This window comes from Aspergillus piperis (genome assembly GCF_003184755.1).
Source record: "Aspergillus piperis CBS 112811 unplaced genomic scaffold BO85scaffold_28, whole genome shotgun sequence".
NCBI lineage: Eukaryota > Fungi > Ascomycota > Eurotiomycetes > Eurotiales > Aspergillaceae > Aspergillus > Aspergillus piperis.
In genome coordinates, this window is record NW_020291618.1 from 158,071 (window position 1) to 185,995 (window position 27,925).

A 27,925-nucleotide genomic window follows, 5' to 3' on the forward strand; every position below is an offset into this window, starting at 1 on the left:
TGGATCCTAGATACCTCTCGTGACTACTCGTTTGCATGCGTTCAGCACTGTACGTCTGGCTTGAATGCTAACGTCTCAGACAGCAGTCCAGGTGACCACAGCCCTTTGAGATTGGGCCAAAGCAGGTTTAGAAAATCGGTCGAATTAACCGGGCCGGATTACCCCCGTATTGGACGTAAATGAGGGCCAGCCATAGACCGCGTTCTAGCCTGTGGCATCCGATCCCGAACAGCGAGCAGGACTACTTGCTACGGCCGAATCCTTTAGATCTACGATTGGTGCGGCGACTGTGCTACAGCAGTTGGTCATGTTAGGACTCAGTTTCAAGCGAACTAAGACGAATCAAGCTTACCTACCACGCAGCCTGGTGCGAGACGTATGAGGGAACGGCGCATTGACTTGCTGTCTCTTCGACTTTGAGTAGCTGGGACCCTTTTATCGGTTGCATCCGAACAGGTGTAAACTGGGGCACTTCGCTTGGGTTTCATAACTCGAATCAAAACAGATCGACGGTCAATATAGCTCTATCAAGACTTCATGGCATTAGCCGATGAGGTAGCAACGCTGCAGTGGAGCGGAATCGCCCGTGCAGGCCGGTGCCAACGGCAGGAAATGCTGTCATGTGTCATGTACAAAGTAGTGCTCAGGATCAGTGACCGAATCGGTAGTTTCCGTCCACGAGGTAGATGCTAGGTGGTTGAGACGAAACAGCACCACAAATCTCCAACCAACCTGGTTCCGCAAGCACCTGGACAGAGCTTGTTGGTTGGGGTAGCTCCTCCAACAAGATTAGGATTCAAACGTCAAATGATTCAGTGCGGAAGCTGCGAGGCTATTCTCTCGAAACAATCTATCTGAGGGACCCGTTTCACATTAGCTTGTCTAGCTGGTCGGATTAGGGCCAGTTCTGTCATCGGCAGCAGATCGTGGTCACCAGGAGCTCCGGCTTGAAGGCGATCGATTCCACTTTATTCTGTAATTATCATGCTGCCTAGAATTATGTGCGCAACCGATTAGTCAAGAATAATGACAAAAGGAGAGATAACTGACTAAATTGTGAGTTAGTTGGCGAGGGGAAATTTTCGCCCACGTACTTCATAATCAAACCCTCCCCACAGCAATCACCGACGTGATGCCGAACGGGCGGTCCAAGTTCTATGGCTCCAACCAGTAACCAGAAGAGAGAGCCCTGGCCCCATAGTCTCAGATAGACATTGCTGCCACGTGGGATTGGAACAAGAAGGGTCAGGTTTCATCAATTGTCTATAAATCTGTGACATCAGTTGCAAGGACAGTTTGTGCATACCCATGGGATATTGGCCAGTAGATAGGCAGGTCGAGCTGCGAGATTGTTGAGGGTTGACGGCCTGACAGGGTAGCACTGCACCTGCTGCTGCTTCTGCTGCTCGTTTCTATTTTTGAGGAGCCGTAAGCGCGGCAGACTTCGGTCAGCCGTAGAACAATACTACTGGTTGACCGATAGGATCCTGGCAATCAACGACGCAATGCAGTGCATATCATTGAACAACAAGACCCCATGATTGACCTTAGGTTTGGCATTCAGACGAACATCATTGCGTACACCCACCATAGTCGTTGAAAATTTGAGACCATAGTTAGCTGGGACCAATTCAATCACGTCAAGCGGGCGTTGATCGTCCACGGTCGCGAGTGTTTGATAGGCGGGCGGCGTGTGACGGAGAATGTCGCACACGTGACTGCGAGCCCCATCCGGAGGCGGACTAGTGGCTTAGCATTGGATTGGCGTGTTTCAAGCCGGGCTGAACCCCTCCACCGCCGTCCCCATTGGTTTGACTTAGCGCGCGCCCTCTTTTGCCTGCGTGTTTCAGCTGCAGTGGCCGATGGCGAGGGTTTGCAGGTCCGGAACTGTGGTAACGATCCTATCCTTGGGTGTGTCCGAGATGAGCGCGCCGGTTGAAACAGTGAGATGATACATCCTGCTGAAGGAACCACAACAAATCATCCCGTTCAAGAATAGGAAAAGCAGAATCCGACCTCTCTTTTCGTTGCGGCGGAGTACTAAGCACCAACCGTGCCGCGGTTTCTCCTCGTCCCACACTGCCAATAACGGACGGTCCACCGTTTCCAGGGGCTTGTCTGGGAAGGTGGATCGCTTCAACTTAGCCCCAGTCAAGTCAGCCTTTGCGTTTCACCTTAGCCTGTGACCCTCCGCGCCGTTACCTGTTTCTCATAGGCTCGATGCCAGAGAGAGGTCCCTGCTGAATCGCCATCCGCATCTAGTAAAAAAGCGATTCTACCCCTCAAAGTTGTGTGTTCTCTTAAGTTCTGATCTCTTGCAGTCTGCTTTCTCGTCCGGTTTGTTTTGGAGGGGGTTGCCCGTGCTTTTTTCCTGCTTCTTTTCGTTGTTGTCTTCTCTCTCAAGCCGGCTTGACCACAAAGAACCCTTTGATTAAGCATCCAGCAAACAACCTTTTTGCGCGAACCGTGCACTCCCCCAGCGGGTCGGACAACCTCCCCAAATACGGTATTATTCTTGTGTGTGTGCAGGAGGTTGCTTGGATACGTATCCTGCCGGGTCTGTCTGATTATTACTACCCTCGTGGGTTAAACAGACAGTATTTTCTTCTGTGTGACTTCTGGAAGTCTTCTTAACCATTTCTTTTCTTCTGGTCTTCTTCTACCCTGACCGATTGTCCACACTCCTTATTCCTGTACGCCCGGAGCTACTGTCGCTACGCGCTCTGCAATTCTTTGCCCGGTGTACGGATTGAAATTCTTCCTGGAGTCACTACTCTTACCGGCATATTTGATCCCAAGCCTCACTCCGGTTTTTGTTGAGGCTGAACGGACCATCTCCTTTAGACAAGAGGAAGAGCTCTACAGGTATGTATACAGCTTTCATTTTTTTTTAGTTTATTATTATTGTCATTTTTAATATCGTCCTTGTTCCGGTTACGTTGTTGTTTTCCCTCTCTTCCTGGGTTTATGTCATCTCTGGGTCCTTTCACACTAGTTCCCCCATCGCACTTCACTGCCTCTGTTGGTTTGTTCCTGGACCAACTATCGTTTGCGGCCTTTCCAGTGGCACCCTATTGTGGAGACCATTTTACCTTTTCTTTTTTTTCCCTTTACCTTCCTTTTCCAGTCAATCGAATGCTTTTCTCCTGCATCTGGACTTCTCCGATGAGGACCTCAAAGTGGAAATGGGGAGACCTCGACAGAGTCGGCCAGATCTCAGATATGGGAAATGGGAGTGAAAGGGATTGAAAGATTGATTGAGAGTGTGAGTGCGAGCGTGAGTGAGTGAGAGAGCGAGAGAGCAAGAGAGAGCACAGAAAGCACCGAGAGACCCCAAAAGAAATGCCCCGTCACGATTGCAACTCATGATGCTGGAGAGGAACCCCCAGTTGATTTTCATGACTGTTCTCCACCCCCCTTGTCGCCGTATCGGAACCTTACCCACTCGGCCATCACTTCCCAGTTTTTCCCATCCAATTCCTTCCGTTCCCTTCATCCCCCGGGCGATGGGGCCAACCTGAGTGGTTACTTGCCACGACCAGGCCGGAGGGGTGGAAAGGGAAGGAAGAGGAGGAGGAGGATGCTGGGATGCGGTGGCTCTGACATGCCGGTGTTGGGGTGAATCTGGCATCTGATTTGCGTGCTTTTGGCGCCCATGATGCACATTCCAGCCTTTGCACACCAACCCGGGCGGCTAAATTTAGAGCTGCAGGCGCTGGATGTTCTGCTTCGACCGGGCGTTGATTGGGTGGCACCAACTGGTTGAATGGGGCTGTTGGGTATCCACTTTCACAGCGTTAAAGCTGATGATTGGCTGGCTGACAGCAACACGGCCGGCCGGACCCAATCAGGACATCCGCCCTTTCCCTTTCCCGTCCCAAAACGAACTGCTACCAATTTACTTTTTCTTTTCTGTTGCAAGTCTGGCAAGTCTGGCAAGTCACGGCGTCTTTTCCCATACCGTGCGGTGGTTTATTCTTAGCGCTCGAGTGGGTTCGGTTGCTTATTATTTGCTGCCGTTGCTGTGACTGCCGCCACTAAAAAAAAGAACTTACTGCTTGTGCTGCTTGTGCTGCTGCTGCTGCTGCTGCTGCTGTTGCGGTTACTGTTGTTTGCTGCTGTGGTGCCTGCCATCGGGAAGACAGACAGGCAGGCTCTAGTCTAGTAGTACTTCGTGCTCTGTCACTCACTCTCTCTCTCACTGTGTCTCGCGCGCTCACTCTCTCTTACGCGCTCGCTACTTACTACTCTCCCTCTCGCTCTCTTACTACTCTCTCTTTCGCTCATTTCCCTTCCTTTCTGGCTGGCTCGACTCACCCTCGATCTTCCTCTTTTCCCTTTCCCCTCTTCTACCTTTTCCCCCTCTCCTCTTCTTACCTTCCTTTTCCTTCCTTTTTTTCTTTTTCACCAAAAAAACTAAACCCCCTCTCCCTTCCCCCCCCTCATCACAGGGACTTGCTTCTTTATCCACAAGTCTGCTTTTCTTTTCTTTTGGGTGGGTGGGCAGTCGTTCTTTGCTCCCTTCCCTCTCCTCTTCTTCTACTCAGTGACCGAGACCCTCCCACAACTGCTGCTTCTTTCGTCATTCCCCGGAGGAACGACTGCCCACACAATCACCGGGCGGCTATTCCTCCCAGTTGCATTGTGCCCTCCATCACTTTCCAGAAAACCTCCACCCCCCTTGGTTCTCTGCTTATTCTTTTCTTTCTATTTTCTTTTCTGGTTCTTGTCAATCCCTCCTTCATCTTAATTGTCTATTTCCGATATCGACTTTCTATCCATGTCGCCGTTGTTGCTTCCCGTTGACGTTTATCAATAACAATCCTTTACGCCTATCACTGACAACATCTTTCAAATAAAGAGGCAACAGTTCTCTTGCGGCATTCCTTGGTATGTTCCCAGTCTCGGACCTTGTTGGGACCCCTCTGTGAATGGCTTTCGTCCCATCCTTCTATCCATCATCTGCTGCTGCTGCTGCTGCTGCTGCTGCTTCTCCCCTGGTTCTCTTACAACCGCCGGTAGCTCTCGTGGTTTCATTTCAAGCTGGCCGATCGCCATTCTGGTTTCACCCTCCTTGCAGCCGTGCTTGCCTCTCTACCATCGAAGGTCAACATAAGCTGAAACATGGAAGCTGATTGTCCTCTGTCCAAAAGGTCATTTGCGCTGGTAGCAAGTGCGACTCTATCTTGTCTTCCCCGGGCTGGTGGCAATAATTGCGCTACGGCTACATTATTTGCGCCAGCGATCTATAGCAGCTGCGATCCTGAGAGGGTGTCCCCTTTCAAACGCAGGTGTACCTCCTCATCTCCACCCTCCCCGGGCCTCACGATGCCTGTGCAAACCAGCTCACCGTCAGCCCCGGATTCGTTCCCTTCTTTTATGTCTGTGTTTGGGAGGTCGCCCGAGTTCCCCGACTCGAAGGACCGAACTTCACTCGTCAAACCACTTAGGGTTCCGACCAATGTCACAGTCAACACATCGCGACGCCCACTTCCCTTTCAACATCGCGAAAGTATATCATCGATGACATCAGGCTCCACTGATTCGTCGCCCACCACCACCATCTCCACATTCGATCCTCCTTCGGCCGTGGATACTTCCCCGAGCTCCTCGCCCGAATCTCCGTCATCCATGCCGCTATCATATCCTACCTTTATGCCAGTTGCCCACAAGGCTGAGTGCCAAACGCACTCGGCGGCTCCGATCACCGACTTGAAACCGTCAACGGATAACCAAAATGTCGCACGGCCCGACTCCCCCGGCAGGCGCGCACGCAACCTCAAGAATCTTTCTCTGAGAATGCCTCTGCCATCGCAAGGGTCCCGCCCGCCTATTGCAACGGCTTCTGTCGTAGAAACCAGCTCCCAACACCATCTTTCCGCCCCGCCTTCCCCAATCCATGTACCACCAAAAGGCATGCGCCGCAAGCCCGCCAATCTTACGATCCGCACTCCCGGGTTTGATCGGTCCTTCTCAAGCAACGGTAACGATGTGCCGCCGACCCCGCACGCTTTGCGCCACACCGAGTCTTCCCCGTCCCTCACGTCTGTGTTTTCTCCATCATTCGGCCCGAAGGGTGGCATGCAACTGCCCCGACCGATGACCCATCATGGTGCCCGGCGACCGTCGGGTGCGTCCGAGAGCAACCTCTCCCCTCTGCAAACGGTGCCCGATGAAGGATCGGGAGTGCTGCATGAATTGGAAGAGGAGGATGACCACCTCGACTCGAGAGAGTCGACGCGGCGCAACGAGCGAGGTTATCCGAATGGACCCATCCAAATCTATGACTCTGGCGTCTTCCTGTACCTGGAACCGACCGCGCAAGAAGCTTCGCAATTCGATGTGGTCGTGAATGTGGCCAAGGAGGTGGCAAATCCGTTCACCGCGACTGCTGGTAGCACCGGCACGGTGGTCAGCACCTTACGCAATGGGTCGGCAAGTACGAAGCGACTGTCGACTGGAGAACCGTGGACGGCCATGTCCGATGCATCCTTCAAGTCTGCCTTTGAATTCCCCCCAAATGACGACTCTTCGCCTGCCACACCTCAGAAGGACTCGTCTGGACCGGAATATGTCCACGTCGGTTGGGACCACAACTCCGAGATTCTGGATGATCTTTTCCCGCTGTGCGAGTTGATCGATTCTCGCATATCTGACGGTAAAAAGGTACTCATCCACTGCCAGCTGGGTGCTAGTCGATCGGCATCGCTGGTCATCGCCTATGGTCTCTACAAAAACCGACAGTTGGATTTTAACTCGGTCTACGAGCTTGTCAAAGAACGTAGTCGCTGGGTCAGCCCCAACATGAGTCTGATCTATCAGCTGACGGACTTTCGTTCTCGGCTACTCCGCGGCAAGCTCTCGAAAGCGGCTCCGGAGGAGTGGTTTGTCGGCGGGGCGCGCAGGTGCTCCGAGCCTCAGCCACCCCAAACAGCCAGGACAGATGTTTCGGAGGCCAGCACGCCGGGCTTTCCTAGTGGCAGTTCGGATGCGGAGCCAGCTTCGTCGAACGGCCTTTCGCAGTCGTCGATGAGCTCTCTATCGGTGTCTTCTAACCAGACGACGCCTCTTTCGATAGAGAATCTGGGCTTCTCACAGTCGCTTTCACACAAGCGCAGCTTGTCTCCTCGGCCACTGCCCTTCCGGCAGGCTACTTATCACCTGGGGCCGACGGGCAAAACTCTACAACCCGAATATACTGCGCCTTCGTGGCGTCCCGAAGCCGGGCCATGTTCTCTGGCTAAGACGGACGTCTTCGTGCAAGACATGCCAGATGGAATGAACTCGCTTTTCTCGCCGAGAACCACTGGATTTCTGGCCCCGCCTCTTTCGCGTTCTATTGCCGACTGCCTCGAGGACGACGGTCCCCACGGGCTGCGGTTCGGGTCGCGAGTTGCAGACCCTCGATCACCGCCTCCAGGCAATGAGCGCCTGATCATGAGGAATATTGATGAGTTTCTGTAATTCTGCCATAATGTCCAAGACAGATTGTCTTGAGGACGGGCTTCCGGGAGCTACGTCCAAGAAATGATTCCATGACCATATACACCTGAGGTTTACTCGTGTTGACCTTGTCCCATCTCTACAGCTTTCATTATGATCTACTCGATCTACCGTCATTCTCTCTTTCAGCTGTGGTGGCATTTTTCTCTTTCTATTCGCTTCTACCATTTTTCTTTTTTTTCCTCTCCTGATTTGATGACTTGATGACCAAAGCGGGCTTACGGTCGTTATTCTTTCGTTCATACATCTGCCACTGTGCAATTTCATTCCCTTGGTCAACCAGCGGTCCATGTTGCATTCAAGGCCGTGCGTCGACATTGCATGCGTTTGGTCAACCGGCGTCCTGGGTGTTAAAAGGATGATAAAAGGCGGCGAAGAGTTGCCTGGTAACTTGTAATATTATTACTGTTCGTTTGTGATGCACCCTGTGTATTCGTCCACTCATTCTGTGTTGTCGATATTGGCATTTCAGCTGCGAAATACCCTGGGGCTAGTGATTGAATCAAGTTAACAAGAACATATCCTCGTAGGAGTCTGAGTGTAGTTTGTGTAGTATAAGAGTTCAAATTTAGTATGGAGTTTACTTTGTAGTAGCGGGTTTAAGGCGGGCCGAGTGCCGAGCGGCTGGCATTGAACCTACTGAAACGTCATGCGGGTTGGACTTGTGAATTTTCGACACAGCCAAACTGCCTCTGATCAGAACACAAGGACAGTCTGACAATATGGCCGACGACAGCCATCCGGCGCATCTGTCGCCTAGCGAACTAGGCACAAAAGACTAGTAAGTAGCAGCCGACATCAGCATCTATCCATCCGGATAGGAAAACCAACGAAGTTTTCATCATCCACTCTACCCCGCTACCCCTCATACACCATACCCAAATTCCATACCCCCCAAACCAAGTATCTAAAAACCCCCTTCTAACATATTGACCTAATTAAAAATATATAGTTGGGAAACCTTCTACGCCCGCACCCTTTCCCACCTCTCCACAAAACACACCAATACCACTACCACCACAAAACCCACCCCCAACCCCAACACAGAATCCTCCTCCGAAGAATCCGAAGATGAAGAAGAAGATGACATAGACGACGACTCCGACCCGGGCACATCGTGGTTCTCGGAACACAATGCCCCCGATAAAGTCCTGCAGTTTCTCACGGACGAGGAGTTTCCGCTTGCGCCGGTGAACACTAACACCAACGATAATAGTAAAGATGGTGATGGTGATGAGCAAGCTCCAAGTATCCTCGACCTCGGCACCGGCAACGGGAGCATGCTCGCCCTGCTGCGCAAAAGAGGCGGGTATAAGGGTGTTATGGTAGGGATTGACTACTCCATGAGAAGTGTGCAGTTGGCGAGGGAGTTGCAGAGGTTGAGGATTCATTCGGCTTATTTGAGTGATTCGGAGGATGATGGGGAGGATGAGGGGGGTAAAGAGGGGGAAGGAGGCGATACGAATATTCGGTTCGAGGAGTGGGATATCTTGCATGGGGATGTGTATGAAACTACTTCTTCTACTACTTCTGAAGAAGAAGGAGGAGGTTGTGGGGATAGGAAGGGAGGGAAGGTGGATTGGTTCCCGTATGATAAAGGCGGGTTTGATATTGTGCTTGATAAGGGGACGTTTGATGCCGTTTCGTTGTCGGATGAGGTTATTCCTGATGCTGGGGGTGGTGGTGCTGCTGCTGGGGAAGGGCATGCGTCGGGAAAGACGGTTCAGAGGAGGGTTTGTGAGAGATATCCCGGGATTGTGAGGGGGTTGGTGAGGAAGGGTGGGTTTGTGGTTGTTACGAGTTGTAATTGGACGGAGGAGGAGTTGGTCGCTTGGTTTACTAGGGCTGATAGTACTTCTTCTGGTGGTGATGGGGATGAGGATAAGTTTGTGGTTTGGGGGCGGGTTGAGTATCCGAGGTTTAGGTTTGGGGGGAGGGAAGGTCAGGGTGTTTGTACGGTGTGTTTTCAGAGGGTATGATTCTAGTTAGAAGAATAGATTTGGTATAGAGAGTTAAATAGTAAGTTTATAAGGTATATGTGAATGTCTATGTCTTGGGCTCTCGCTGTTGTTATCTATGCTATGTCATTTGTCGTTATTCATGGCGCATCCATCCCCCATTCGTCCACCCTCTTAGATATCGTCTTTCTTCTTCAAAAGCGCAACCACACACCACCGTCTCCTGTTCTCCGGTCCCTCGCCCTCCCTCTGCGCCACCCACTCGCGACGCACCTCGCGTCCATCTTCCTGGCCCGCAATCAAATCCCGCTCGTAGATCCGCTCAATCTCCAATCCCGACTGCACTGCCGTCTCGAAAAAGCCTGCGACAATCGCCCGTCCAGTATGAAATCCAGCCACGACCCAGACACGCCCGCCAGGGGCAAGGAACCAGCACATCGTGCGCGCGAGGTTCTCGTGCTGCGAGCGCATCCAGTAGCAGTCTGCTGCGACGATGCGGTTGAAGCTGGCCTTGTTCTGCACGGCCCAGGGATCGGTCTCTAGGGTACCCCATTCGTGGGGTTGGATTGTCACGGTCGTCGAGGTCGATGAGACCTTGGGGGAGCGTAGGTTGTGGTCCAGGTTGAATTTGATGGCGCCTGATAAGGCGGGGGAGGAGGGATGGTCGGTTGCTGTTACGGTGGATGCTTGGGCGAGGGCGCAGACGACGGATGGTAGTGCGGCGCCTGAAAAATATGTTAATAGGTATATTCTGTGATGATTTTAAAAGTATTCTGGGGGGGGGAAAGGTAAGTAGGGCAGGAGGTATACTGACCAGCGCCTAATTCCAACACCCTCTCCCCCCTCACCCTCCACATGGCCAGCTCATCCGTACTCTTCAATTGCCCACTAGCTTCCAGCTCATCGGCCTTCTCTACCGCCTCGGCAACAACCATGGCCGCGCTCCAGAGGAAATGTGCAAACAGCTTCCGGCCCTCTTCGATATGGTTGACCTGGCCGTCGGGGCGGGGTAGCCCCTCCGCTACCTCCTGGGAGCGCTTGCCGCTCTGGGTTGGGTACGAGGGGACCATGATTTCGAGATCGCCATAGCGGGGAGATGAGTAGAGGAGATGCTGGCCTGGGTCGCCGTGAAAAGAGGGTGCATCATCTGGGAACAGGTGTGGGAGAAATGCGGCGAAAAGGTCTTCGGAAGATTCCTCCGGGTCGGCCTCAGTCTCGGGGTCGGCGAAATCGGGGCGAGGGGCAGAGTCCTCGGAGTTGGGGAGGGGATGTCGACGAGGAAGAGGACGGAGGCGCGAGTGAAGCATTTCTGCTTGGGTCTTATTATAGAGACTTGTCTCAATAGTTTTCTCGGAGGGGCGCGTGAGGGGGGGGGGAAAGAGGAGTTTGAAGTGGTTCTACTATAGACACACGGTGGGAAATTGATTGGTTGTACCCACCGCCGCTGCGGCCAATCGGAGACAACAGTGCCTGAAGTATAGGGCCGTCCCTTTTTTGGGGCGTGAAAGAGAGCGTTGACTATCCATGGTTATTTGGGGATGATGTGCAAGGTGGAGTGCTACGGTGCGGGTTTCTGAATATTCTAGAGGCGCAATGAAAGATTAGCTTCTCGCTGTCCGGAGAATTACTGAGCCTTATTCTTCTAGTTCAGTCGAGCAGATCTAGATGGTAGAAATTGGTCAGCTAAGTAGTACCTTGTAGCGACAGTCGTTAGCGATGCATTGCTGAATACCAAACGAGAGGGGCTGCACTAGTATGTACCCGACTATAAGACATTCATTCCATTACCATTTTATATTATCAGTGAGGGTGGAAGGCATCTGATGCAGTGCAGCAACGGTCGCATCTCACCCACTGCACTTTGAGCAAGTGACTCTCCTCCGTTGGATCGAATCACCGGAAATCCTCAGGCCCGATCGACAAGCCGATCCTGACTTGATGCTTACCTTACTTTACTAGTCGTTCTCTTTTCATGTACCTGACCAACGCTCGTGGTAACTTTGCTGCAGAAAGTATCGCGTATCACAGGTCAATGGATCGGTCGGATGCTACTCCGGACTACAGCTGATGCTCCGAGCGAGTCAACCCACGTATGGTTGAGACTCCTCATACCACCTGTGAATTTAGTACAATTATCATACCATACCTTTTGACGTGCTTCTATAAGACCTCTCGTTAACGTGGTTGTCTACTATAAAGATACCCGATTGTGTCCAGGTTCCCCGCTCGGTTGAGATCCAACGGTGATAAACCAAGCTTCCGAATCCTTCTCCAAATACTCCTCCATCTGTAATTGAAGATGATCTTTGATTGTTGACCTGTCGATGCGACGTGTTTGTTCATGGCCACATTGTCAACAACGAGGCACAGATCACCCTACATTGATGGCATTGTCCCCATCCGAAACGCTGGCATTCCGTGTCGGCCTTCCATGTCGGCAATGCACTTTGAGGATAAAGTTAACGCGAAATCGGAGCTGTTCGTTGGGTATGCTGTGGAAGAGCCAAGTCAGCACCGATTGATCAGCTCATGCATCATCATTGACATGGCCCGTCTGATAGAGCAAGAACACAGAGGTTGACGCGTTGTTAGTGACCAGGGGCACCTCAACAATGTTGCGATGGAAGGATAAAGGCCTTTTTCATTGCCTGAGACCAACCAGAGCCGTGTTTGTCGAACAGAAGGCGGCCAATCGTACTGCAACGGACAAAGACGTAGGTTATTCTCAAAGGCACACGATGGTTTTAGAGAGCTGCTTTGTAAGTGCAGCGCACCACATCCCGATCGCTAACTAGTCAGACAGTTAGTAGTTGACTAACTAGTTAAATATTGACTAGATAGTTGTCCTCTGATAACCCCCCCCTCTACGCGCCAGGCACATTCCTATTTGTAACAATGGGCGGCAATCGCTATCAACTGATTTGGGCCTCCTGGCGGCGCTAGACCCGAGCAGGCAACTTGGCTGGGCTGCCATGGAGGGGGTCTCAAGATAAGGCCGTGACCCCGTCATATTACATTACCGGTACTCCAAACCGGGTGGCAGTTCCCCGGCCCCTCTGTTAATCATCCGTATGGTATCGTCATCCGCAATGATGTCATCTCCCCACCTGCAGGCCCTAGACCGGTCCATCGCAGTGTAATAAATTACCGTATGGTCATGGCCACGGGGCGGGCACCCCCGATCAGCAAAGTGAGTGAGTGATTTTTGGTGGGAAAGTCAGTCACTTAAAGTCAGTCATCCATTCATTGTACCACAATGGATCGATTACTGGCATTAGTTCGTTTCCTCTGATTCTTTGGGAGGGAGTGAAAATCATAATTGTCACCTGTTGGATTTCTTTTCCTGTTCTTTCTCTTTTCGGAGATCATTGTACCTGAAGACATACTATTCTTTTTTCTTACAAGACTTTTTTTTTTATTTATTTTTGTTCTAGGCCGTCTCAACTATTTCTTAAAAGGACAGCAAGGCAAGAAAAGAAACAAAAAAGAAGCAGGAAAAAAGTTTGGGAGAAAAAGAAAAATGTCTGGGGTGTCACCATCCATACCAGAGCTGGTGGGCTGCTGCTGAACGGATGATCAGTCCAACAGGTGACGACGGACTGGGAACTACACTTGTCCTTTTGCGACAGATTTCCCAGAAATAGTAGAACAGCCAAAAAAGCAAGACAGACAAGCAGAAACATTCCATGAAAGCTCTCCGCGGATTATTCACCTTCTGGACCATTCTTGTTTTTCTATTTTCCTTCCTTTTTCTCCTTTGTAATAATTGTATGTTATTATGACCTAAATATTTTTTTTGGCCAGATGTTTTTTTTCCCTCAATGGAACCCTCCAAGGCACTGTTTGATATCATCCATCCATCCAGACCTGGGTCTCCCGTTCCCTTCCAGTCCACTTCTCTCGGAACCCCGATGCGAGTGGAGCAAATCACATCACTTGCCTGGTTGTTCTTGTTCTTGCTGGCCGCCGGTTAGTCAGGAACCAGGGCAAACCCTGACCAGGATTGTGAGAAAGAAAAATAATAGTAATAATCAGCAGAAGATCCTGAAGGAATTTCAATCCTTCTATTGAATCATTCAACTGTTTCAAAGTAAGATAATCGTCAGGTTGACTGCAAACCAGCGGCAAATATTTTTTTTTTTTTTTTAGTGATTTTGCCCGAAGCTGACGGATAAGCTGAATGGCGAAATTAAATGGAGCACTTTTAGCAACTTTTCCCAGTGTCTGATCGCCCGAACCCCCGCATTGCTCAAGGCCAACTCCTGGACTTGGACTAGCGAACCCAAAAAAGGCCAAATTGGAAAAATGGCGACACCCCCCGCAAAATAAAAGTAATGAAATTAAACAAAAAGAGGAAGGAAGGGAGTAAAAATTACCTTAAAATATTTAGATCAATACGGGAGCATATCGTCATTCATCATTAAATTTAGTAGATTTCCGGTAATTCTGTAAAGTCGCAGTAATCGTACAATGGCCTCATCCAATCAAGGGCTGTAACCCGTCCCAGCCAGACGGCCTCGTGCTGCCATCCAATCCGTCCATCTTTGCATCGCCCTGCAGCTTTTTTTTTGTTAACCACTCACTAGTAACAGTAGCTGTTTAGTCGTGACTGTCTGGTCTGTGTCTGTGTCTTGTCTGTCTGTCTTGTCTCCTCTTTCTCCTCTTTTTGTCTCTTACTCTCTCTCTCTCTCCTCTAAACTTTCCCTCCCTCTTGTACTTCTTCCTCCTCCCCTTCCATCTTCCACTTCTACCTCTACTTTACTCTTCCACTGTTTCCTTCTCCCCTTTCTTTCATTGATCCACCCATCTTTCTCTCTCTTTATCTACTAAATCTATCTCGCCCCCCCATTGACTCAACCCCCCTCACCCCAATTGCCCCCGTGATTGACTGCTTTGCCTGTGCTTGGGTCCTGAACCTTTTTACTATTAGCCTCGCAGGTACCTGGTCGCCCGCTCGTATCCCTGGGATTCGCCTACCAGTTAAACTAGCTTTCCAACCGTCTCTCACTTTCTCCTCTTTCCTTTCTTTCGCCTCTTTCTTTTTTTTTTTATTCTTCCTCTTCAGCTTCAACCTCATCACCACTTGCTGCTTATCAGCAACCAACACTCCGCATCGATCACTCATTCTCCATCGCTCGCCACAATAAGGGCATTCATCGAATTGTAGGCCTGAGAGTCCACGTACTCAAAGATGGCCTCGTTCAAGGTAACTCTCCAGCTTCCCTTCCATGGCCACTCCGGCTATAGTCGTGTGTGGATGCAATCACCACCACCCTTTCTCAGTGGGTCAGGCTAACACAGTCATACTTATCTCTTAGGAATTGTCCCTTTCCCGTCCGCTCCCCCAACATAACTCCCGCCACCATTCTCACTCCATCTCCCTCGGTGCCGTCAACTCCAATTTCCGGGTGACTCGCCGCAAGAGCGTTACTACCGCTGCCGCTGCAAATGCTGCTGCCGCCGCCGCGGTCGCGGCGTCTATGAAGGAGGCTCCTGGTGATGGGACGGGGCTTACGATGCCCTCTCATCGGCGCGGGAGCCGGAAGGGCCTAGAGTCCAGCTCGGTCGGAGCCCCCTCCGGTTTCGGCTCTTATCTTTCACGAAGCATGAACAGTCCCAGCCAAGAACCGCCGGTCGCTCGCAAGACGTCACCCAACCAGGCCAACGATGGATCGTCGACGGGCCCGACAAATGCAGATGCCAATAACCCGAACCCCAAGCCGGTCAGCACTAAGAACCGAAACAGACGGGCCAGCGAAGGATCGCACCTGGTCAAAGGCGAAGGGAAGCGTGCCATGGCAGACCTTCGCTGCGATCGCTGCGGGAAAGGGTATAAGCATGGCAGCTGCTTGTCCAAGCATATGTGTGTATCCTCCCCCCATGCCATCCTGCCGTCTGGCTCGGTCCGGAGCAATGCGCCATGTCGGCTCTGTGCAAGGTCGCCCTCGTGGTCATCCAGCTCCCCTGATCTCACTTCTCCTCTCCTCTACCTCTCTCTAGCCGTGCTGGGACGCAGTGGGTTGACGTTTTATGGAACTTAGGTGGGAACACGACCCTGCATGGGCAATTACCTCGAAGCTTTTGATCTCCAAACATCAGCAGGTCCAGTTGCTGGAGGCTGCCTCCGTTCTGGTCACCATGACTCAGGATGGTCCGGAAGAGAACGGAGAGGCCGAGTCGGATCTTTCTTCCGCGTCACCAGATGCGTCGTCGGAGCTTCGGGACGGCCTCAGCTCAGCTGAGACGACCCCGCCTCCGATGGACGAAGATGATGACGATGACGACGAAGACATGTCTATGGAGCCGGCAACGATGGACAAGCGGTACAGCGCTGGCAACCTGTCAGCCCACTTCTCCCATTCCTACCAGTCCGGTCCCTCGAGCTCCTTCACCAGCAGTGCCCCATGGGCGTCACCGGCGTTTTCACATTTCCGCCATTCCAGTATCGACACCCGACCTTCCACCGCCGAAGCCAAGCTGCATGAAGACGATGAGGCCGACTTGGCTGCTGCCATCGGACTTTGCAACTTCGGAACCCCGCGCATGGGTCCACAGCAAATGTCTCCGAGCGTGCCACCGGTGCCTCCACTCCCTACTCGCTACTTGGATCAAGCCAGCTCCGTCGATAACCAGGGCCGTAGCCTGGATCAATCGAGAACAGATGCTACCGATGCGGCTTTCTCCAGCACCACCCCGAACTTCCTCTCGCTGTCATTCAACCCCTCCTTGTCATACAAGGTGTCCGATGAGCGAGAAGTGAGAACGGGCAATGCTGACCGTGCCAAGCGGCAGCATCGCAACGCGGACGTCGACTTCGGAAGCCGGCCTACACAGGCAGACGATGATGACGACGGCGTCTTCGGCCGAATGGAAGAGTAGAACGACGACTCACGTCCGTCTAGACTCCCTCCTTCCCACCCCTCCGGATCCTCATATTCATTCTGGTTCAGCCTTGGATCGCTGGCCAGACCGCTGTATCACAGCCATCACTTGATGACATGTACGAGCTTTGCGCGACTTCTGTAAATGCCGGTTATTCTTTCTTGACTAGTTGCGTTGAAACTGGAGTTGGAACACCCCCTTTTGCATGTATGCCAGTTTTACCCCAGGATTTGTATACCTCGGCCAGGTTTACCGAACAAGGTCCGCCGACCCACCACCCATCACCCACACTCACAATGTCCGTTTATACCAATTTCCTTTGTCCTTTGAATTTTATGTACCTATTAAGTCGCTGCATCCTCGTACCAGCCGTCAAGGTGTTTTTTGCGTATTATTCCTTGGTCTCCTCATTTTCCTTTGCTCCCACTTTTTTCTTTCTTACACCCTATACTATATCTCGGTTATTGTAACCGAACGTCATGATCTTGCATTATCCCCATTTCTAGAATCCGGCTGAGGGTGCCGTGAAGGAGGGAAGTTCATCTTCTACATTCGAATAACGAATCACTCGATCAATCAATACATTATACGAATAAATCACTACGTTTTACGTCCTGCGGGGGTCTAGATGCATAGCATCGTTTGTATATCTGTATTTTACTGTTGTAGTGGGGTTCTTGACCTGGAAGCACAGTCTAGTAAGGGATGGAACTGTGTATTTTTGTTCAAATGTATGTATGGTGCAGTAACTTTGATTCTTCTTTCATCATCCGTTGTTCCTAATTTTGGAAATCACGTGTTTTGAAGTAACTATCCTACTCTACTAGTTTGTAGCGATATATAATAAATAATATTTTTAAGGAGAGATAATAGAGTAACTGAGTAAGTAACTCGATAGTAGAATTACTACCTATCACGTATGTATGTATGTATGATATTACACCTTTAAACCCGATGTATATTTCGCCGACCGACGCCAAACATGTAAACACAGAAAAGTATCAAGTGCAGTCTTTCCCTTAAGAAAGCTTTCCCCAAAAAAGAACATATGTAAGGAAGACCGAAGAAAAAGTAGATGAGGAGGGAGGAGGGAGGAAGTAGTGACAGTAAGAAAGAAAAGAAGAATCAATCATAGTGGAGTGGCGTGATAGCTGTGCGCGTGCGTCCTAGACTTTTTGAAAACGCCGGAAGCCCAGACGAATTAAAATATGGGCAGAGAAAAGGAAAAAAAAAAAAAAGTGACAAATTGTCTGTATGTACGTGCTGAAGACCCCAGGCGTCCGCTGGAACTGGTAAGGATATGGAATTGAAAATTGGGAGGGTTCTTCGTGTCGTCATGTTATGGCCCGTTCGGTGGGCCGTTGTTGGGATCACCGAAAACGGGGAAGTTATTTGACATATCTGCCCAGTCCCATTCGATGGTCATCGGCATTTGCCAGAGGTCTTGTGGGACGAAGGGTTGCTGGAAGGGTGCTAGAGGGGTATCGGGACTGGCTGTGAAGGGTGCTTGGTCGCCGAAGTTCACGCCTTCCAGGTTACCTGGACTGAGCATTTCAAAGTCTCCACCAAGGCCTGATAGACCGTGCATGCTGTCCTGGAGATTCGTGGTGAAGCCGTTCGCTCCAGAGAGCGGCTGGCCTGGGGTGAAATTTCGTGGCTCATTAGGAATGTTGGCTGCGGGCTGATTTGGATTATTAGAGAACGAGGGAGATGAGAAGGGAACGGTCGTGGGAGGTTGCGGCGGTGCTGAATCTGTTGGCTTCGCGGCTGGTGTAGCGGGCTGGCGATTCCCATCTGCTGTGTGCCCTGGCGCATGCCGTGGTTCGTCGGGAGCAGATTTGCGTTTCTTCTTCGAGTGGCTGTCTCTTTCGGCTTTGTCGAGGACTACCTGGGCGATGCGTTCAAATTCACCGCAAAGAGCAAGCATACGCTTGACACTTCCATTCGACTCATCGGAGACGAGAGTAGATAGGAAGTTGACGACCACGTTCATCAACTTGACGTCGGAGCGAGCCCGCGCATCATTAGGATTTTGCAGAATATTAGCAAATAGGGTAACCAGTGAGGAGACCGGATAATAAAGTATCAACCTATCCATGTTAATTACTGACCGGCAGTACATTTCAGCGCAGTACTCACCAGACACAGGCGAAATCGCCTTGGGGTATGTATTTGATCAGATTAATAGAAGCTCTCGCAGCCGTTACACAGAGAACTGCTGACAAGAATACTCTGGGATTCAATGGTCTCGCGTTCAGACCTTGAATCGCATAATTGGATAGCCGACTCGTCCAGTAGCCATGGTGTACGGACATGCGGTGGATAGTAGTCAAGCAGTTGTAGTACGCAAAATGAAGCACAACAACGTGCAGGATAAGGGGCGTATGGGTGGTCTTGATTTCGTTTTCTGGTCGGAGTTCAACAGGAATGCTATCCTTCCATTCTTCGAGCTCTTTATCAAGATCTCCGATGGTGTTCAATAACTCGCCATCAGACTGTTTCGATGCTTTGGCGGAATAGAGTCGCTTGTACACTCGGCTTTCAATGATGGCAAAGCGGCACATGGATCTGAACAGGTTGAATTTGGTACCGTCCGATAACGGGACGTTGCCGATGTTGTCCGGGGGGTCATCACTCGGTAACTCGACATTCATGTCATCATCATCTTGAACAGGCGGGCGACCGGACCGAAGACAGATACTGTTTAAACGTTAAACGGGAGTTGGTCAGGTACATAGAATCTGACTCACTCTTTGTCCAGAAGGTAAGCAATCCAAAACACTCGTTTCCGCTGTTCCACCTCCACTGGATTCAAGCCAAATCCAGAACCCCGCTTGTGCAGACCAATACTGTGAGAAAGTCGGATGGCAGCTGCAACCAGGAAAAAGGACGGCTGGGGATTTGGTGTCCCCTGCAAGAAAAGCGACTACGGATCGATGAGCACTAAGAATATATCAAAAGTACTTCTGAAGTGGATCACTTACCATGCCGAGTAGGGCCTGAACGCTTAGTAAATCCGTGTTTCGCATAGTAAGCTCGGTCAAAACAGCCATAGCATTCTTCAAGTATAGCCAAGCCTTCTTGTCTTCTTCCTGCGGCACTAGGTTGCTCATAACTCGAAGTCGATGCGAGATCGCCAGGACCACGTTGATACTAGCCCACCAGCCAGAACCTTCGTACGGATCCCGAGAATACTGGCGTTCCACCAAGTGCATGAACGTCGGCTCGTGGAAGAGCGGGAACATACAGTTAAAGTTGGAAAAAAAGTCTCGAAAGAGAGACATGGCCTCTTCCTTGGGCGGCAATGGCTTGAACACGCGACGGGCAAAGATGTCGCTGAATATCTCCGGCTTCCAATACATCCACTTATTGTCATCGATATAGGCAGAAGATATCATGTCTTGGAAGGAAGTGTCGCCGGTCTTCTCGTTGACCCACTGGATACCCTTAGGAGAGAAAATCGAGAACCCCGAAGAGGATCCTATCATTTGTTAGTCCCAGCCTTTCTGTGAATATCCAAACACACTCACCAATATAGCGCGTTTCTCCGCAATTGTTCGTCACTAATGAGCACATCATATCCGACAAGCCCTCAACCTCGGTTTCTGATTCCTTCTGTGATTCCGGCGACGTAGCAGCTGTGCGCGGGCTAGACTGAGACTCAACACGGGGGGTGGAATGATGCGATGAAGTCGTCGGTTGCGATTGAGCGTTGGATTGAGGAGCAGTGAATTTGTTCGGACTTTTAGGACGGCTTATGCCACCGTTTGCCAGCGATCGATCGGCCAGGCGTTTCTCCAGCGTTCCCAAATCAGTCTTTCCACCATCGTCTTCGGACAGTAATCCGGAAAGTCGGAGCAGCGACTCCATCCTTCCCAGCCGGTTTTCCAATCCTTCAATATATTTGGCGCTGTACAAGAGCAAACCCGTCAGAGATAGAACACAGGGACCGGTACTAGACGGAGTACATACCCCTTTGGCGGATTTCGTTTCTTCTCGACCTGTGTGAACACACAATCTGTCTTGTAATTGATGCAGTGCGAGCACTTGGGCATTTTCCCATCACACTTGATTTTCTTCTTCCGGCACATATCGCATGCCTATGCGGCGAACAATCAGCGCGCTGAACTCCCCGAAAACACTTCATGCGCATCACTAGCGACTTACCCTTGCAATTCTCCGCCTCTTCGCATCATTGGTATCTTCTCCGGCGCCCATTGACTGCTCATCCTGGTAAGACATATTTTGGTGAACGGACGCCATCGGTGAACCATCCGGTCCATAGGCGCCGTAGAATTGCTGCTGTTGGTTCATGAGCATTGGCATATCGAAGCCCATGCCATCGGGGGCTTCCCCGATGCCGTCCATGGTGACGTGGGGGCGAGGATCCAGCGAGGTGCAAAGTATAGGAGCCTGCCTATGTGAGGGAGTGGAGTCCCAGTGCAAGCGGGTATGCTTCGAGCGTCTTGGGCGATGCGGGGTTCGTCCCCGACGACGTCAACGGGCAGATGGAAGGGAGCGGCCGTTGGGGCGGGAAGGTGTCGCGAAAATCCAGATGCCGATAAGGAACGACTAGGGTGAGCTGGGGTTAGAGCCTGTAGTCGGTGGGGAAAAAATTATGATTGAAAAGTAGTCGAAGGCAAAGGGGGGAGGAGGAATTAGACCGTAAGGCGATGAATGATGCCGTAAGGCGATGAATGATGGAATGGCTGAGAGAAGGAAGTGTGGCTTACTCAATCAATCAAACCAATCTTTCCCCGATACAGGCACGTGGCGAGAGTCTAGCACGATAAGGCGAAAAATGTAACTTTTAAAATTTGGGGTAAGAAAAGAAATGTACCGGAGATGATGTCAAAGCTTCACAAGAGGGGGAAATGAGGGACTGAAGGGAATTTGATCTGATCTGTCAGACAGATTTAACAAGTATCCATCAGGAAGTAATGGGGGCATGCCACTAGAAAGAGAGTAAAAAAGAAAATATGAACACGATCGTCAGTCACAGCTCCTGGATGAAAGTTGGAGGAGTCATCGAGCTAACGAAGGTTCAAGGTTCAAGGTTCAAATGGTCACGTAACAGCTTTGCTGCCTTTCTGGCTTTGTCTGCCCCAAAAGAGTAAGAAAGGGTAAAAGGACGAAAACCGAGTAGGTAAGCAAAAGCTTCGATACTGTTCCAGTCAATACTTTTGTTTGTCCCTGAAACGGAGGTAAGTAGCGCTGCGGACGGACTTAAGGGATCATCTACAAAGATCGGCTGGGAGTGTGTTGGAGTCGCTTGAGGTTTTTAATTAATGCTGTTAACTACTACGTACTACTGATCAGGGACAGTTATCATCGCCTCGTATTCACGTATTCTGATCAGTGACAATGTCTCCTTGGAATGATGATCTACTCAGTATGAGCCATGTTGTAGTCTCCAGTACAGCTTACCGTGACGACTCGCATTGTTCCAGTACTAAGTGACTAGGATTCTATTCAAGACCCAGAGTTGACTAGTCCAGCAGAACGGAATCTGATCCAACCGGGCTCCGGTTCTGGACGAATGAAAATGGGCAGGTGACGGATGGCTTTTTCTCCGAACAGTCCGTCCCGGCCGGCCTCGGCTTGGCAGTTTGGCTCTTTTCCTGAATTTCCTGGCGCCCATCGGTCTTTCGGACTTTGCCCTGTCCGGCGGCGGTTTAAACCCCCCTGCTCCATGTTTCTTTCTCTATCGGTGGGGTTCTATCTATTGCCGTCCATCTGGCTCAACTCTTCCCGCTTCAGATCGGGGGCGTTTTTAGGCTGCCAACTTAAGTGACGTGTGTCAAACTAGCTCTTTCAGGGGGTGAATCTTGGACCCATAAGGAGTAGTAATCTGTAGTAGCCTGATGAAACGTGGATACTATTTGGTTGTTTATCTGGTTGTCTAGCGCATGGGCATGTGAGTGCTTGGACTGTCAATCACTGTCTGCATTCATTCACCTGATAAAGGACCTGTGACGGTTCTACACTCCTGAAAGTGCCATACAATCATGAAGCAAGTGACGAGGGACTGACGCGAAATCAATGATCATGTCGCCGTTATTTCCAGGATAATGGCAGTGACTGGAAACCAATCTCTGCCAGACACGCATACTCCAGACTTACCCAACAGACCAATCAGTAAGTCCTTCAAAGAAGAACAAGCAGAAGGTATAATAGAAGAAAGACGTAATACCAAACAGATAGTTATATATTCAGGAGTGGCGATCTCATCAGGATATAGTAGACAATAGTACAAAGCCCCACGCATGGAGCACAAAGACATATCTTTCGTCTTTGAAAAAAGAAATCCCACCAACGCCTCGCTATGCTCACCCTAAGAAGAATCTCTCTTGTACAATAGAAGATACCTAAAGCATCCCTAGCATGTTCGTGTTTCCTCTCCCAATCCAACAACGCCCCGAACAGTCGTCAGTGGAGGATCCGCGTTGGAAGAGCCTTAAGTGTGTTTGTCGAGGAACTCCTTGGCCTCATTGATCTTGGTCGCCAGGTACGGGCTGCCGCCACGATCGGGGTGGTTGAGAAGCATGAGCTGGCGGTGCTTCTTGCGGACCTTGTCCTTGTTAAGGGTACGCTCCCTATATATTTGGTTAGAAGTCGAAGAATATAGCGTGTCTGAAGGGTTGAAACGTACGGAAGCTCGAGAATCAAGGCAGCTTCACGGCGGTTCATGCGCGGCTCGAAACCACTGTATACGAGTTAGTGATCGATGCCGGTAAATCATAACATAACAAATCATGACTAACCCCTTGTAAAAGGCCTTGCCCATGGCATTCACACCTCCCTTGGAGCGACGGTAGGCAAGAAGACCGGCGCGACCCTAGCAGATGAGAGTACGTATTAGCCTCCTGTCATCCATCATGCAGATACAGTCCAGTTCCCAAGTCGGACTTACCAAGAAGGCCGCAGTAGCGACACCGAGACCGATAGCAATGGTAGACATCTTGAAACAGTCGAGTGACTAATTCAGAAGTAGACGGAGTGAGGGTCGTAGGACACAGCAGGAGGGATATCCAAGGAGTGACGTTGGGGGAGAGGCGGAAGTCCAGATAAAAAATCGGAGCGGCGCCGCATTGCCCGTTGTGGTTTAGCGCCGGTTGCTCCACGCTTCAATTTTTGATGCGGTTCCTGTCCTGAACATCGGAGATTCTCTTTACACGACGGTGGGATCGAGGAGTTGTTTGCGGCTTCTTACCTCATTTTTCGGAGTTCTCCTTCTACTTCATCTAATCGCCGCTTCCGGGCTCACATACTCAAAACCACTAGCCCAACATGAGGTGCGTGCCCCGGCGTTTTGCCTCTGCTCATCCCGGAAGAAATTTGACCAGCGGTAAGGACTTGCGGCTGACCTACCTGACAGAGTTGAAACGTGCCACTTTTGCTCTAGGCCTGTTTACCCTAGCAAGGGTATTCAGTTTGTTAGAAATGACGCCAAGGCATTTCGGTTTTGCAGAAGCAAATGATAAGTCCCCCAGCCCCGCCCAGTCTTATCAGGTTTAAGCTAACTTTTACCACCCATCAGAACTTCAAGGCTAAGCGGCAACCGAGACGTGTGAAGTGGACCAAGGCCGGTCGCGCTGCCAAGGGCAAGGAGATGATTGTCGACTCGTCGCTGGTGCTGTCCCAGTTCGCCAAGAAGAGGAACGTCCCCGTCAAGTACGACAGAAACCTGGTTGCGGCGACTATCAAGGCGATGGAGAGAGTGGAGGAGATCCGGCAGCGCAGGGAGCGTGTGTTCACGAAGCGTCGTTTGGCAGGCAAGCTTGCGCGGGACCGCAAGCGCGAGGCGGATCGCAAGGTGGTTATGGAGGGCGAGCATCTCATTCGCAAGGAGCTCCGCGAGCGGGAAGAAGGACAGCCGTTGGTGGCCGAGACTGCCAAGGCAAGCAGACTGCATGGAGAGGAGCGTCTCAGACAGAAGAAGAAGACCAGAATGTTGGTGGATGGAACTACTCAGGAGGAGATGGATGTCGACTAAAGGGCTATGCGTTTCTTACGTTTCTTTCTCTCCGGCTATGTAGTCGGGTTCGATACCTTGAGGTTATGATGGAGTTGGGTTTGTTCTGTTGTTTCAAGCTTTTCCTATCCAAAAGTATCCAGTGGTCTCTGGGATGAACTTTCATGTCCAAATTATTGCTTTCTTTGCAGGTATATTGACTTAATCATACAAAGACGTGCTCTATAGAATTATCCGTTGTGTGTAGTGCTAGTGGATTGGAGGACAGTGCTCATAGGTCTTCTGGGACCAAATGGGCATTATCAAGCACAGAACTCCTATACAATCCTAGCAAGGGCACTCTAATTGTAAAGAGTAACTTGCATTAGGACCCTCCTATGGCATCACTACTTTAGTAGGCTATCTAGTGCATAATCTCAGCATTCCCCACCAGGTGCTGCTACCGTCATCACCACCACCCGCTTCCAGCATCTACCCTTTCCAAGCCATAAACCATAAACAGAGAGTTGAAGAGTGACATCAGCATAAGATCTCGACCAAATTGTGCACTCTTCCAAGCACAACCAGGATTACTGATGGGTTTGAGGTCCACCGACTTCCTTTGGGTTCTGGCCGGCGGCGGCGGTGGGCAGATGAGTCAGCCGGCGAACGGAAGGACGAAAAACGCAAGAAGGCGGGAAAGCGCGTGAGCGAACTTCACAGGCGACCTCAGCTCCCCCAAGAGCTTTCCACCTTCCCCGCCACCTCCGTTTCAAGAAAAGCCTCTATGGCCGCATCAGCCTCGAGGTGCCATTGAATTTTCAGAACTCCGCCGCGCCTTTACCTTAGCCTCCGGGCTCATCATCCTCGACCATGGCCTCTCTGCTCCGGCGGCCTGGCAACCTTGCTCGATATTCGAGGAGAGCCGCAGACTGCCTTTACCGCACAAGGCCGCTCTCTGCACACGCTCCGCAGTCAAGACTGTCAGCCCTGATTATCGCACACCGAGCCAGGACCTTCGCTACCCAGCCCTCCGGTGGTCCGAACCCCCCGAACGACAATGGCAGCAACAAGAACACGGGCTCATCAACCGGGCCCGGGAATAACGGCGGAGACCCGAAGAAGCCGGAAGAGACGAATGTGCTCACCAAGGAACAACAGAAACATTTAGACGAATTTATCGCACATTTGAAAGATCGGTCACCACGGAGTCAACATGAGATGCTCGACGACGTGAAACTGCACGTTGAGAGGAACGGATTACCTCCGCCGGTGAAGGAATTCATCGATAACCATATCGCCACCGGGCGTCCTGCCTCCCTCATGACATATATGCGTTTGATGCGCGACCTGGCCTCTTACCTCGATGAGATCGCTCGTGGCGTAGCGCGGATCGAAAGCGAGCGAATGATGAAGGAAATCGAGGAACTGGAGAAGAAACATGCAGAGGAAGGAAAGCAACCAGGGAAAGAGGGAGAAAAGGATCGGGAAGGGAAGAAGGACCAAGGACAAGACAAGAAGCAGAAGGACCAGAACCCATTTGGCAAGAATCCGCCGGACCCTAAAGACATGGTTGTTTTCAAGCTCGACAACATCTATTTCTGGGCGGGCTTGATTGTCAGTTACTATATCTACCGCAGTTTCTACCCGAGCGAGAACAGCAGCGACATCACATGGCAGGAGTTCAGGGCAAGTTTCCTCGACAGGGGCTTGGTTGAGAGGCTGACCGTCATCAACAACACCCGGGTTCGGGTCGAACTTCACCGTGATGCGGTGGCTCAAGTCTACCCCGATTCCCCTGCTGCTCACCCTGGATTCTACTACTACTTCACCATCGGATCCGTCGACGGCTTTGAGCGGAAATTGGAGGAGGCCCAGCAGGAACTTGGTGTCCCTAGTGCTGAACGCATTCCTGTCAACTACCAGGGTGAAGTCCCTTGGGCTGCGACACTCATAAGCTTCGGTCCCACGGTTCTTCTCTTGGCGGGTGTGTATTTCCTGTCGAGGCGTGCAGGTAGCGGAGGTGGTCAAGGTGGCATCTTTGGCATTGGCAAGAGCCGTGCCAAACGTTTCAACCAGGAGACCGACATTAAGATCAAGTTCTCCGACGTGGCCGGTATGGACGAAGCCAAGGTGGAAATCATGGAATTCGTCAGCTTCCTGAAGAACCCGGAACGTTTCCAGAAGCTTGGTGCTAAGATTCCCCGTGGTGCGATCCTCTCGGGTCCTCCGGGTACCGGTAAGACGTTACTTGCCAAGGCCACGGCTGGTGAATCCGGCGTGCCCTTCTTCAGTGTCAGTGGTTCAGAGTTTGTCGAGATGTTCGTCGGTGTCGGTCCTTCCCGAGTTCGTGATCTGTTTGCCAACGCGCGGAAGTCGACGCCCTGCATTATCTTCATCGATGAAATTGATGCCATCGGTAAATCAAGAGCGAAGTCGAACTACGGCGGTGGCAACGATGAGCGTGAGAGTACCCTCAACCAGATTCTGACCGAAATGGACGGTTTCAACACTTCCGAGCAAGTGGTGGTGTTGGCTGGTACGAACAGGCCCGACGTTCTCGATCAGGCTCTGATGCGTCCTGGACGATTTGATCGGCACATCTCTATCGACCGGCCTACCATGGATGGTCGTAAGCAGATCTTTGGCGTTCACCTGAAGAAGATCGTGACGAAGGAGGACATGGAATACCTGCAAGGAAGACTTTCGGCTTTGACTCCCGGTTTTGCTGGTGCTGATATTGCAAACTGCGTCAACGAAGCCGCTTTGGTTGGTAAGTACACAATTCACTGAAATAATCTCCCTATTCCATCAGTTCTATACTAACCAGTTTCTGTACAGCGGCCCGTGAAAACGCCGATCATGTCACCATGAAGCACTTCGAGCAGGCCATTGAACGTGTCATCGGTGGCTTGGAGAAGAAGTCTCTTGTTCTTTCTCCCGAGGAAAAGCGCGTTGTGGCCTACCACGAGGCCGGACATGCCATTTGTGGATGGTACTTCCGCTGGGCTGATCCTCTTCTCAAGGTTTCCATCATTCCCCGTGGCCAAGGTGCTCTGGGTTATGCCCAATATCTGCCTGCCAACGGCGACACCTACCTGATGAACGGAAACCAACTCATGGACCGTATGGCCATGACCCTGGGAGGACGTGTCAGTGAGGAACTGCACTTCGACACTGTCACTAGCGGAGCCAGCGACGACTTCAACAAGGTCACCCAGATGGCCACCGCCATGGTGACGAAGTTCGGTATGTCATCAAAGCTACGCTACATCTACTACGAGGAGGACCCGAAGAGCCAGATGCACAAGCCTTTCTCCGAAGAAACGGCTCGGGATATCGACGCTGAAGTCCGCCGCATCATCGATCAAGCCCACGAGCAGTGCCGCGACCTCCTGACCAAGAAGAAGAAGGAAGTCGGCATCGTAGCCGAGGAACTCCTCTCCAAGGAAGTCCTCAGCCGCGACGACATGATCCGTCTTCTGGGCCCGAGAGAATGGCCTGAATCCAACGAGTTCGCCAAGTACTTCGACGGCCGCGGCGGCGCCACCATCGCTCCCCCTGAGCCCACGGAACCCACTGAAGGCAAGGACGGCCGCGACTCCACCCCTATTCCCCCATAGATGAT

The 27,925-nt window shown here is 51.3% G+C and overlaps 11 protein-coding genes across 11 annotated transcripts; 6 read left to right on the forward strand and 5 right to left on the reverse strand.

Moving 5' to 3' along the window:
• Positions 1-4,771: 4,771 nt before the first annotated feature.
• BO85DRAFT_453710 (uncharacterized protein) lies at positions 4,772-5,262 on the reverse strand. The gene has a single exon (XM_025661113.1). The coding sequence runs from the start codon at positions 5,056-5,058 to the stop codon at positions 4,852-4,854; it is 207 nt and encodes a 68-aa protein (XP_025510724.1). The 5' UTR covers positions 5,059-5,262; the 3' UTR covers positions 4,772-4,851.
• A 66-nt stretch (positions 5,263-5,328) lies between these two features.
• dspD (putative protein-tyrosine phosphatase) lies at positions 5,329-7,464 on the forward strand (the record flags this gene model as incomplete). The annotated part of the gene is made up of 1 exon (XM_025658856.1): positions 5,329-7,464. One exon carries the CDS (start codon positions 5,329-5,331, stop codon positions 7,462-7,464), a length of 2,136 nt encoding a protein of 711 aa, XP_025510725.1.
• A 721-nt stretch (positions 7,465-8,185) lies between these two features.
• On the forward strand, positions 8,186-9,507 carry BO85DRAFT_453711 (putative S-adenosylmethionine-dependent methyltransferase). The gene is made up of 2 exons (XM_025661114.1): positions 8,186-8,284; positions 8,456-9,507. The coding sequence occupies exons 1-2, from the start codon at positions 8,226-8,228 to the stop codon at positions 9,480-9,482; spliced, it is 1,086 nt and encodes a 361-aa protein (XP_025510726.1). The 5' UTR covers positions 8,186-8,225; the 3' UTR covers positions 9,483-9,507.
• Positions 9,508-9,509: 2 nt separating this feature from the next.
• On the reverse strand, positions 9,510-10,846 carry BO85DRAFT_453712 (putative nicotinamide N-methyltransferase). The gene is made up of 2 exons (XM_025661115.1): positions 10,276-10,846; positions 9,510-10,186 (listed from the first exon to the last, which is right to left on the reverse strand). The coding sequence occupies exons 1-2, from the start codon at positions 10,766-10,768 to the stop codon at positions 9,636-9,638; spliced, it is 1,044 nt and encodes a 347-aa protein (XP_025510727.1). The 5' UTR covers positions 10,769-10,846; the 3' UTR covers positions 9,510-9,635.
• Positions 10,847-14,764: 3,918 nt separating this feature from the next.
• BO85DRAFT_174011 (putative C2H2 finger domain protein) lies at positions 14,765-16,444 on the forward strand. The gene is made up of 2 exons (XM_025654303.1): positions 14,765-15,324; positions 15,503-16,444. The coding sequence occupies exons 1-2, from the start codon at positions 14,942-14,944 to the stop codon at positions 16,338-16,340; spliced, it is 1,221 nt and encodes a 406-aa protein (XP_025510728.1). The 5' UTR covers positions 14,765-14,941; the 3' UTR covers positions 16,341-16,444.
• On the forward strand, positions 16,445-16,930 carry BO85DRAFT_174002 (uncharacterized protein). The gene has a single exon (XM_025654302.1). It carries the CDS (start codon positions 16,549-16,551, stop codon positions 16,858-16,860), a length of 312 nt encoding a protein of 103 aa, XP_025510729.1. The 5' UTR covers positions 16,445-16,548; the 3' UTR covers positions 16,861-16,930.
• A 256-nt stretch (positions 16,931-17,186) lies between these two features.
• Positions 17,187-21,176, reverse strand: atrR (transcription factor atrR). Its single transcript, XM_025657356.1, has 7 exons — positions 20,511-21,176; positions 20,316-20,443; positions 19,874-20,253; positions 19,328-19,824; positions 19,094-19,269; positions 18,483-19,043; positions 17,187-18,433 (listed from the first exon to the last, which is right to left on the reverse strand). Exons 1-7 carry the CDS (start codon positions 20,709-20,711, stop codon positions 17,683-17,685), a joined length of 2,694 nt encoding a protein of 897 aa, XP_025510730.1. The 5' UTR covers positions 20,712-21,176; the 3' UTR covers positions 17,187-17,682.
• Positions 21,177-21,795: 619 nt separating this feature from the next.
• BO85DRAFT_383081 (uncharacterized protein) lies at positions 21,796-22,047 on the reverse strand (the record flags this gene model as incomplete). Its single annotated transcript, XM_025656499.1, has 1 exon — positions 21,796-22,047. A coding segment is annotated over one exon (252 nt), but the record flags the coding sequence as incomplete, so codon positions are not given.
• Positions 22,048-22,713: 666 nt separating this feature from the next.
• Positions 22,714-23,468, reverse strand: pam18 (putative mitochondrial DnaJ chaperone (Tim14)). The gene is made up of 4 exons (XM_025654304.1): positions 23,257-23,468; positions 23,108-23,181; positions 22,996-23,049; positions 22,714-22,939 (listed from the first exon to the last, which is right to left on the reverse strand). The coding sequence occupies exons 1-4, from the start codon at positions 23,302-23,304 to the stop codon at positions 22,801-22,803; spliced, it is 315 nt and encodes a 104-aa protein (XP_025510732.1). The 5' UTR covers positions 23,305-23,468; the 3' UTR covers positions 22,714-22,800.
• BO85DRAFT_453720 (ribosomal eL24 family protein) lies at positions 23,340-24,595 on the forward strand. The gene is made up of 3 exons (XM_025661116.1): positions 23,340-23,638; positions 23,722-23,823; positions 23,877-24,595. The coding sequence occupies exons 1-3, from the start codon at positions 23,634-23,636 to the stop codon at positions 24,337-24,339; spliced, it is 570 nt and encodes a 189-aa protein (XP_025510733.1). The 5' UTR covers positions 23,340-23,633; the 3' UTR covers positions 24,340-24,595.
• A 575-nt stretch (positions 24,596-25,170) lies between these two features.
• BO85DRAFT_442866 (mitochondrial inner membrane AAA protease Yta12) lies at positions 25,171-27,920 on the forward strand (the record flags this gene model as incomplete). The annotated part of the gene is made up of 2 exons (XM_025658857.1): positions 25,171-27,070; positions 27,139-27,920. 2 exons carry the CDS (start codon positions 25,171-25,173, stop codon positions 27,918-27,920), a joined length of 2,682 nt encoding a protein of 893 aa, XP_025510734.1.
• Positions 27,921-27,925: the final 5 nt, after the last annotated feature.

Excerpts from the sequence above, each read along its gene's own strand:
- pam18 (XM_025654304.1), bottom strand. The coding sequence starts at position 23,304 with ATGTCTACCATTGCTATCGGTCTCGGTGTCGCTACTGCGGCCTTCTTG. Across the intron at positions 23,182-23,256 it reads TCGCTACTGCGGCCTTCTTG|GGTCGCGCCGGTCTTCTTGC; the intron begins GTAAGTCCGACT and ends CTCATCTGCTAG. Across the intron at positions 23,050-23,107 it reads GGCAAGGCCTTTTACAAGGG|TGGTTTCGAGCCGCGCATGA; the intron begins GTTAGTCATGAT and ends ACTCGTATACAG.
- atrR (XM_025657356.1), bottom strand. The coding sequence starts at position 20,711 with ATGGACGGCATCGGGGAAGCCCCCGATGGCATGGGCTTCGATATGCCA. Across the intron at positions 20,254-20,315 it reads AAACGAAATCCGCCAAAGGG|CGCCAAATATATTGAAGGAT; the intron begins GTATGTACTCCG and ends GCTCTTGTACAG. Across the intron at positions 18,434-18,482 it reads GGCGATTTCGCCTGTGTCTG|GTTGATACTTTATTATCCGG; the intron begins GTGAGTACTGCG and ends TAACATGGATAG.
- BO85DRAFT_453711 (XM_025661114.1), top strand. The coding sequence starts at position 8,226 with ATGGCCGACGACAGCCATCCGGCGCATCTGTCGCCTAGCGAACTAGGC. Across the intron at positions 8,285-8,455 it reads GAACTAGGCACAAAAGACTA|TTGGGAAACCTTCTACGCCC; the intron begins GTAAGTAGCAGC and ends AAAAATATATAG.
- BO85DRAFT_174011 (XM_025654303.1), top strand. The coding sequence starts at position 14,942 with ATGAAGGAGGCTCCTGGTGATGGGACGGGGCTTACGATGCCCTCTCAT. Across the intron at positions 15,325-15,502 it reads AGCTGCTTGTCCAAGCATAT|GTGGGAACACGACCCTGCAT; the intron begins GTGTGTATCCTC and ends TATGGAACTTAG.
- BO85DRAFT_453720 (XM_025661116.1), top strand. Across the intron at positions 23,824-23,876 it reads CGGTTTTGCAGAAGCAAATG|CCATCAGAACTTCAAGGCTA; the intron begins ATAAGTCCCCCA and ends AACTTTTACCAC.
- BO85DRAFT_453712 (XM_025661115.1), bottom strand. The coding sequence starts at position 10,768 with ATGCTTCACTCGCGCCTCCGTCCTCTTCCTCGTCGACATCCCCTCCCC. Across the intron at positions 10,187-10,275 it reads GGTGTTGGAATTAGGCGCTG|GCGCCGCACTACCATCCGTC; the intron begins GTCAGTATACCT and ends CATATTTTTCAG.
- BO85DRAFT_174002 (XM_025654302.1), top strand. The coding sequence starts at position 16,549 with ATGTATGCCAGTTTTACCCCAGGATTTGTATACCTCGGCCAGGTTTAC.
- BO85DRAFT_453710 (XM_025661113.1), bottom strand. The coding sequence starts at position 5,058 with ATGGCGATCGGCCAGCTTGAAATGAAACCACGAGAGCTACCGGCGGTT.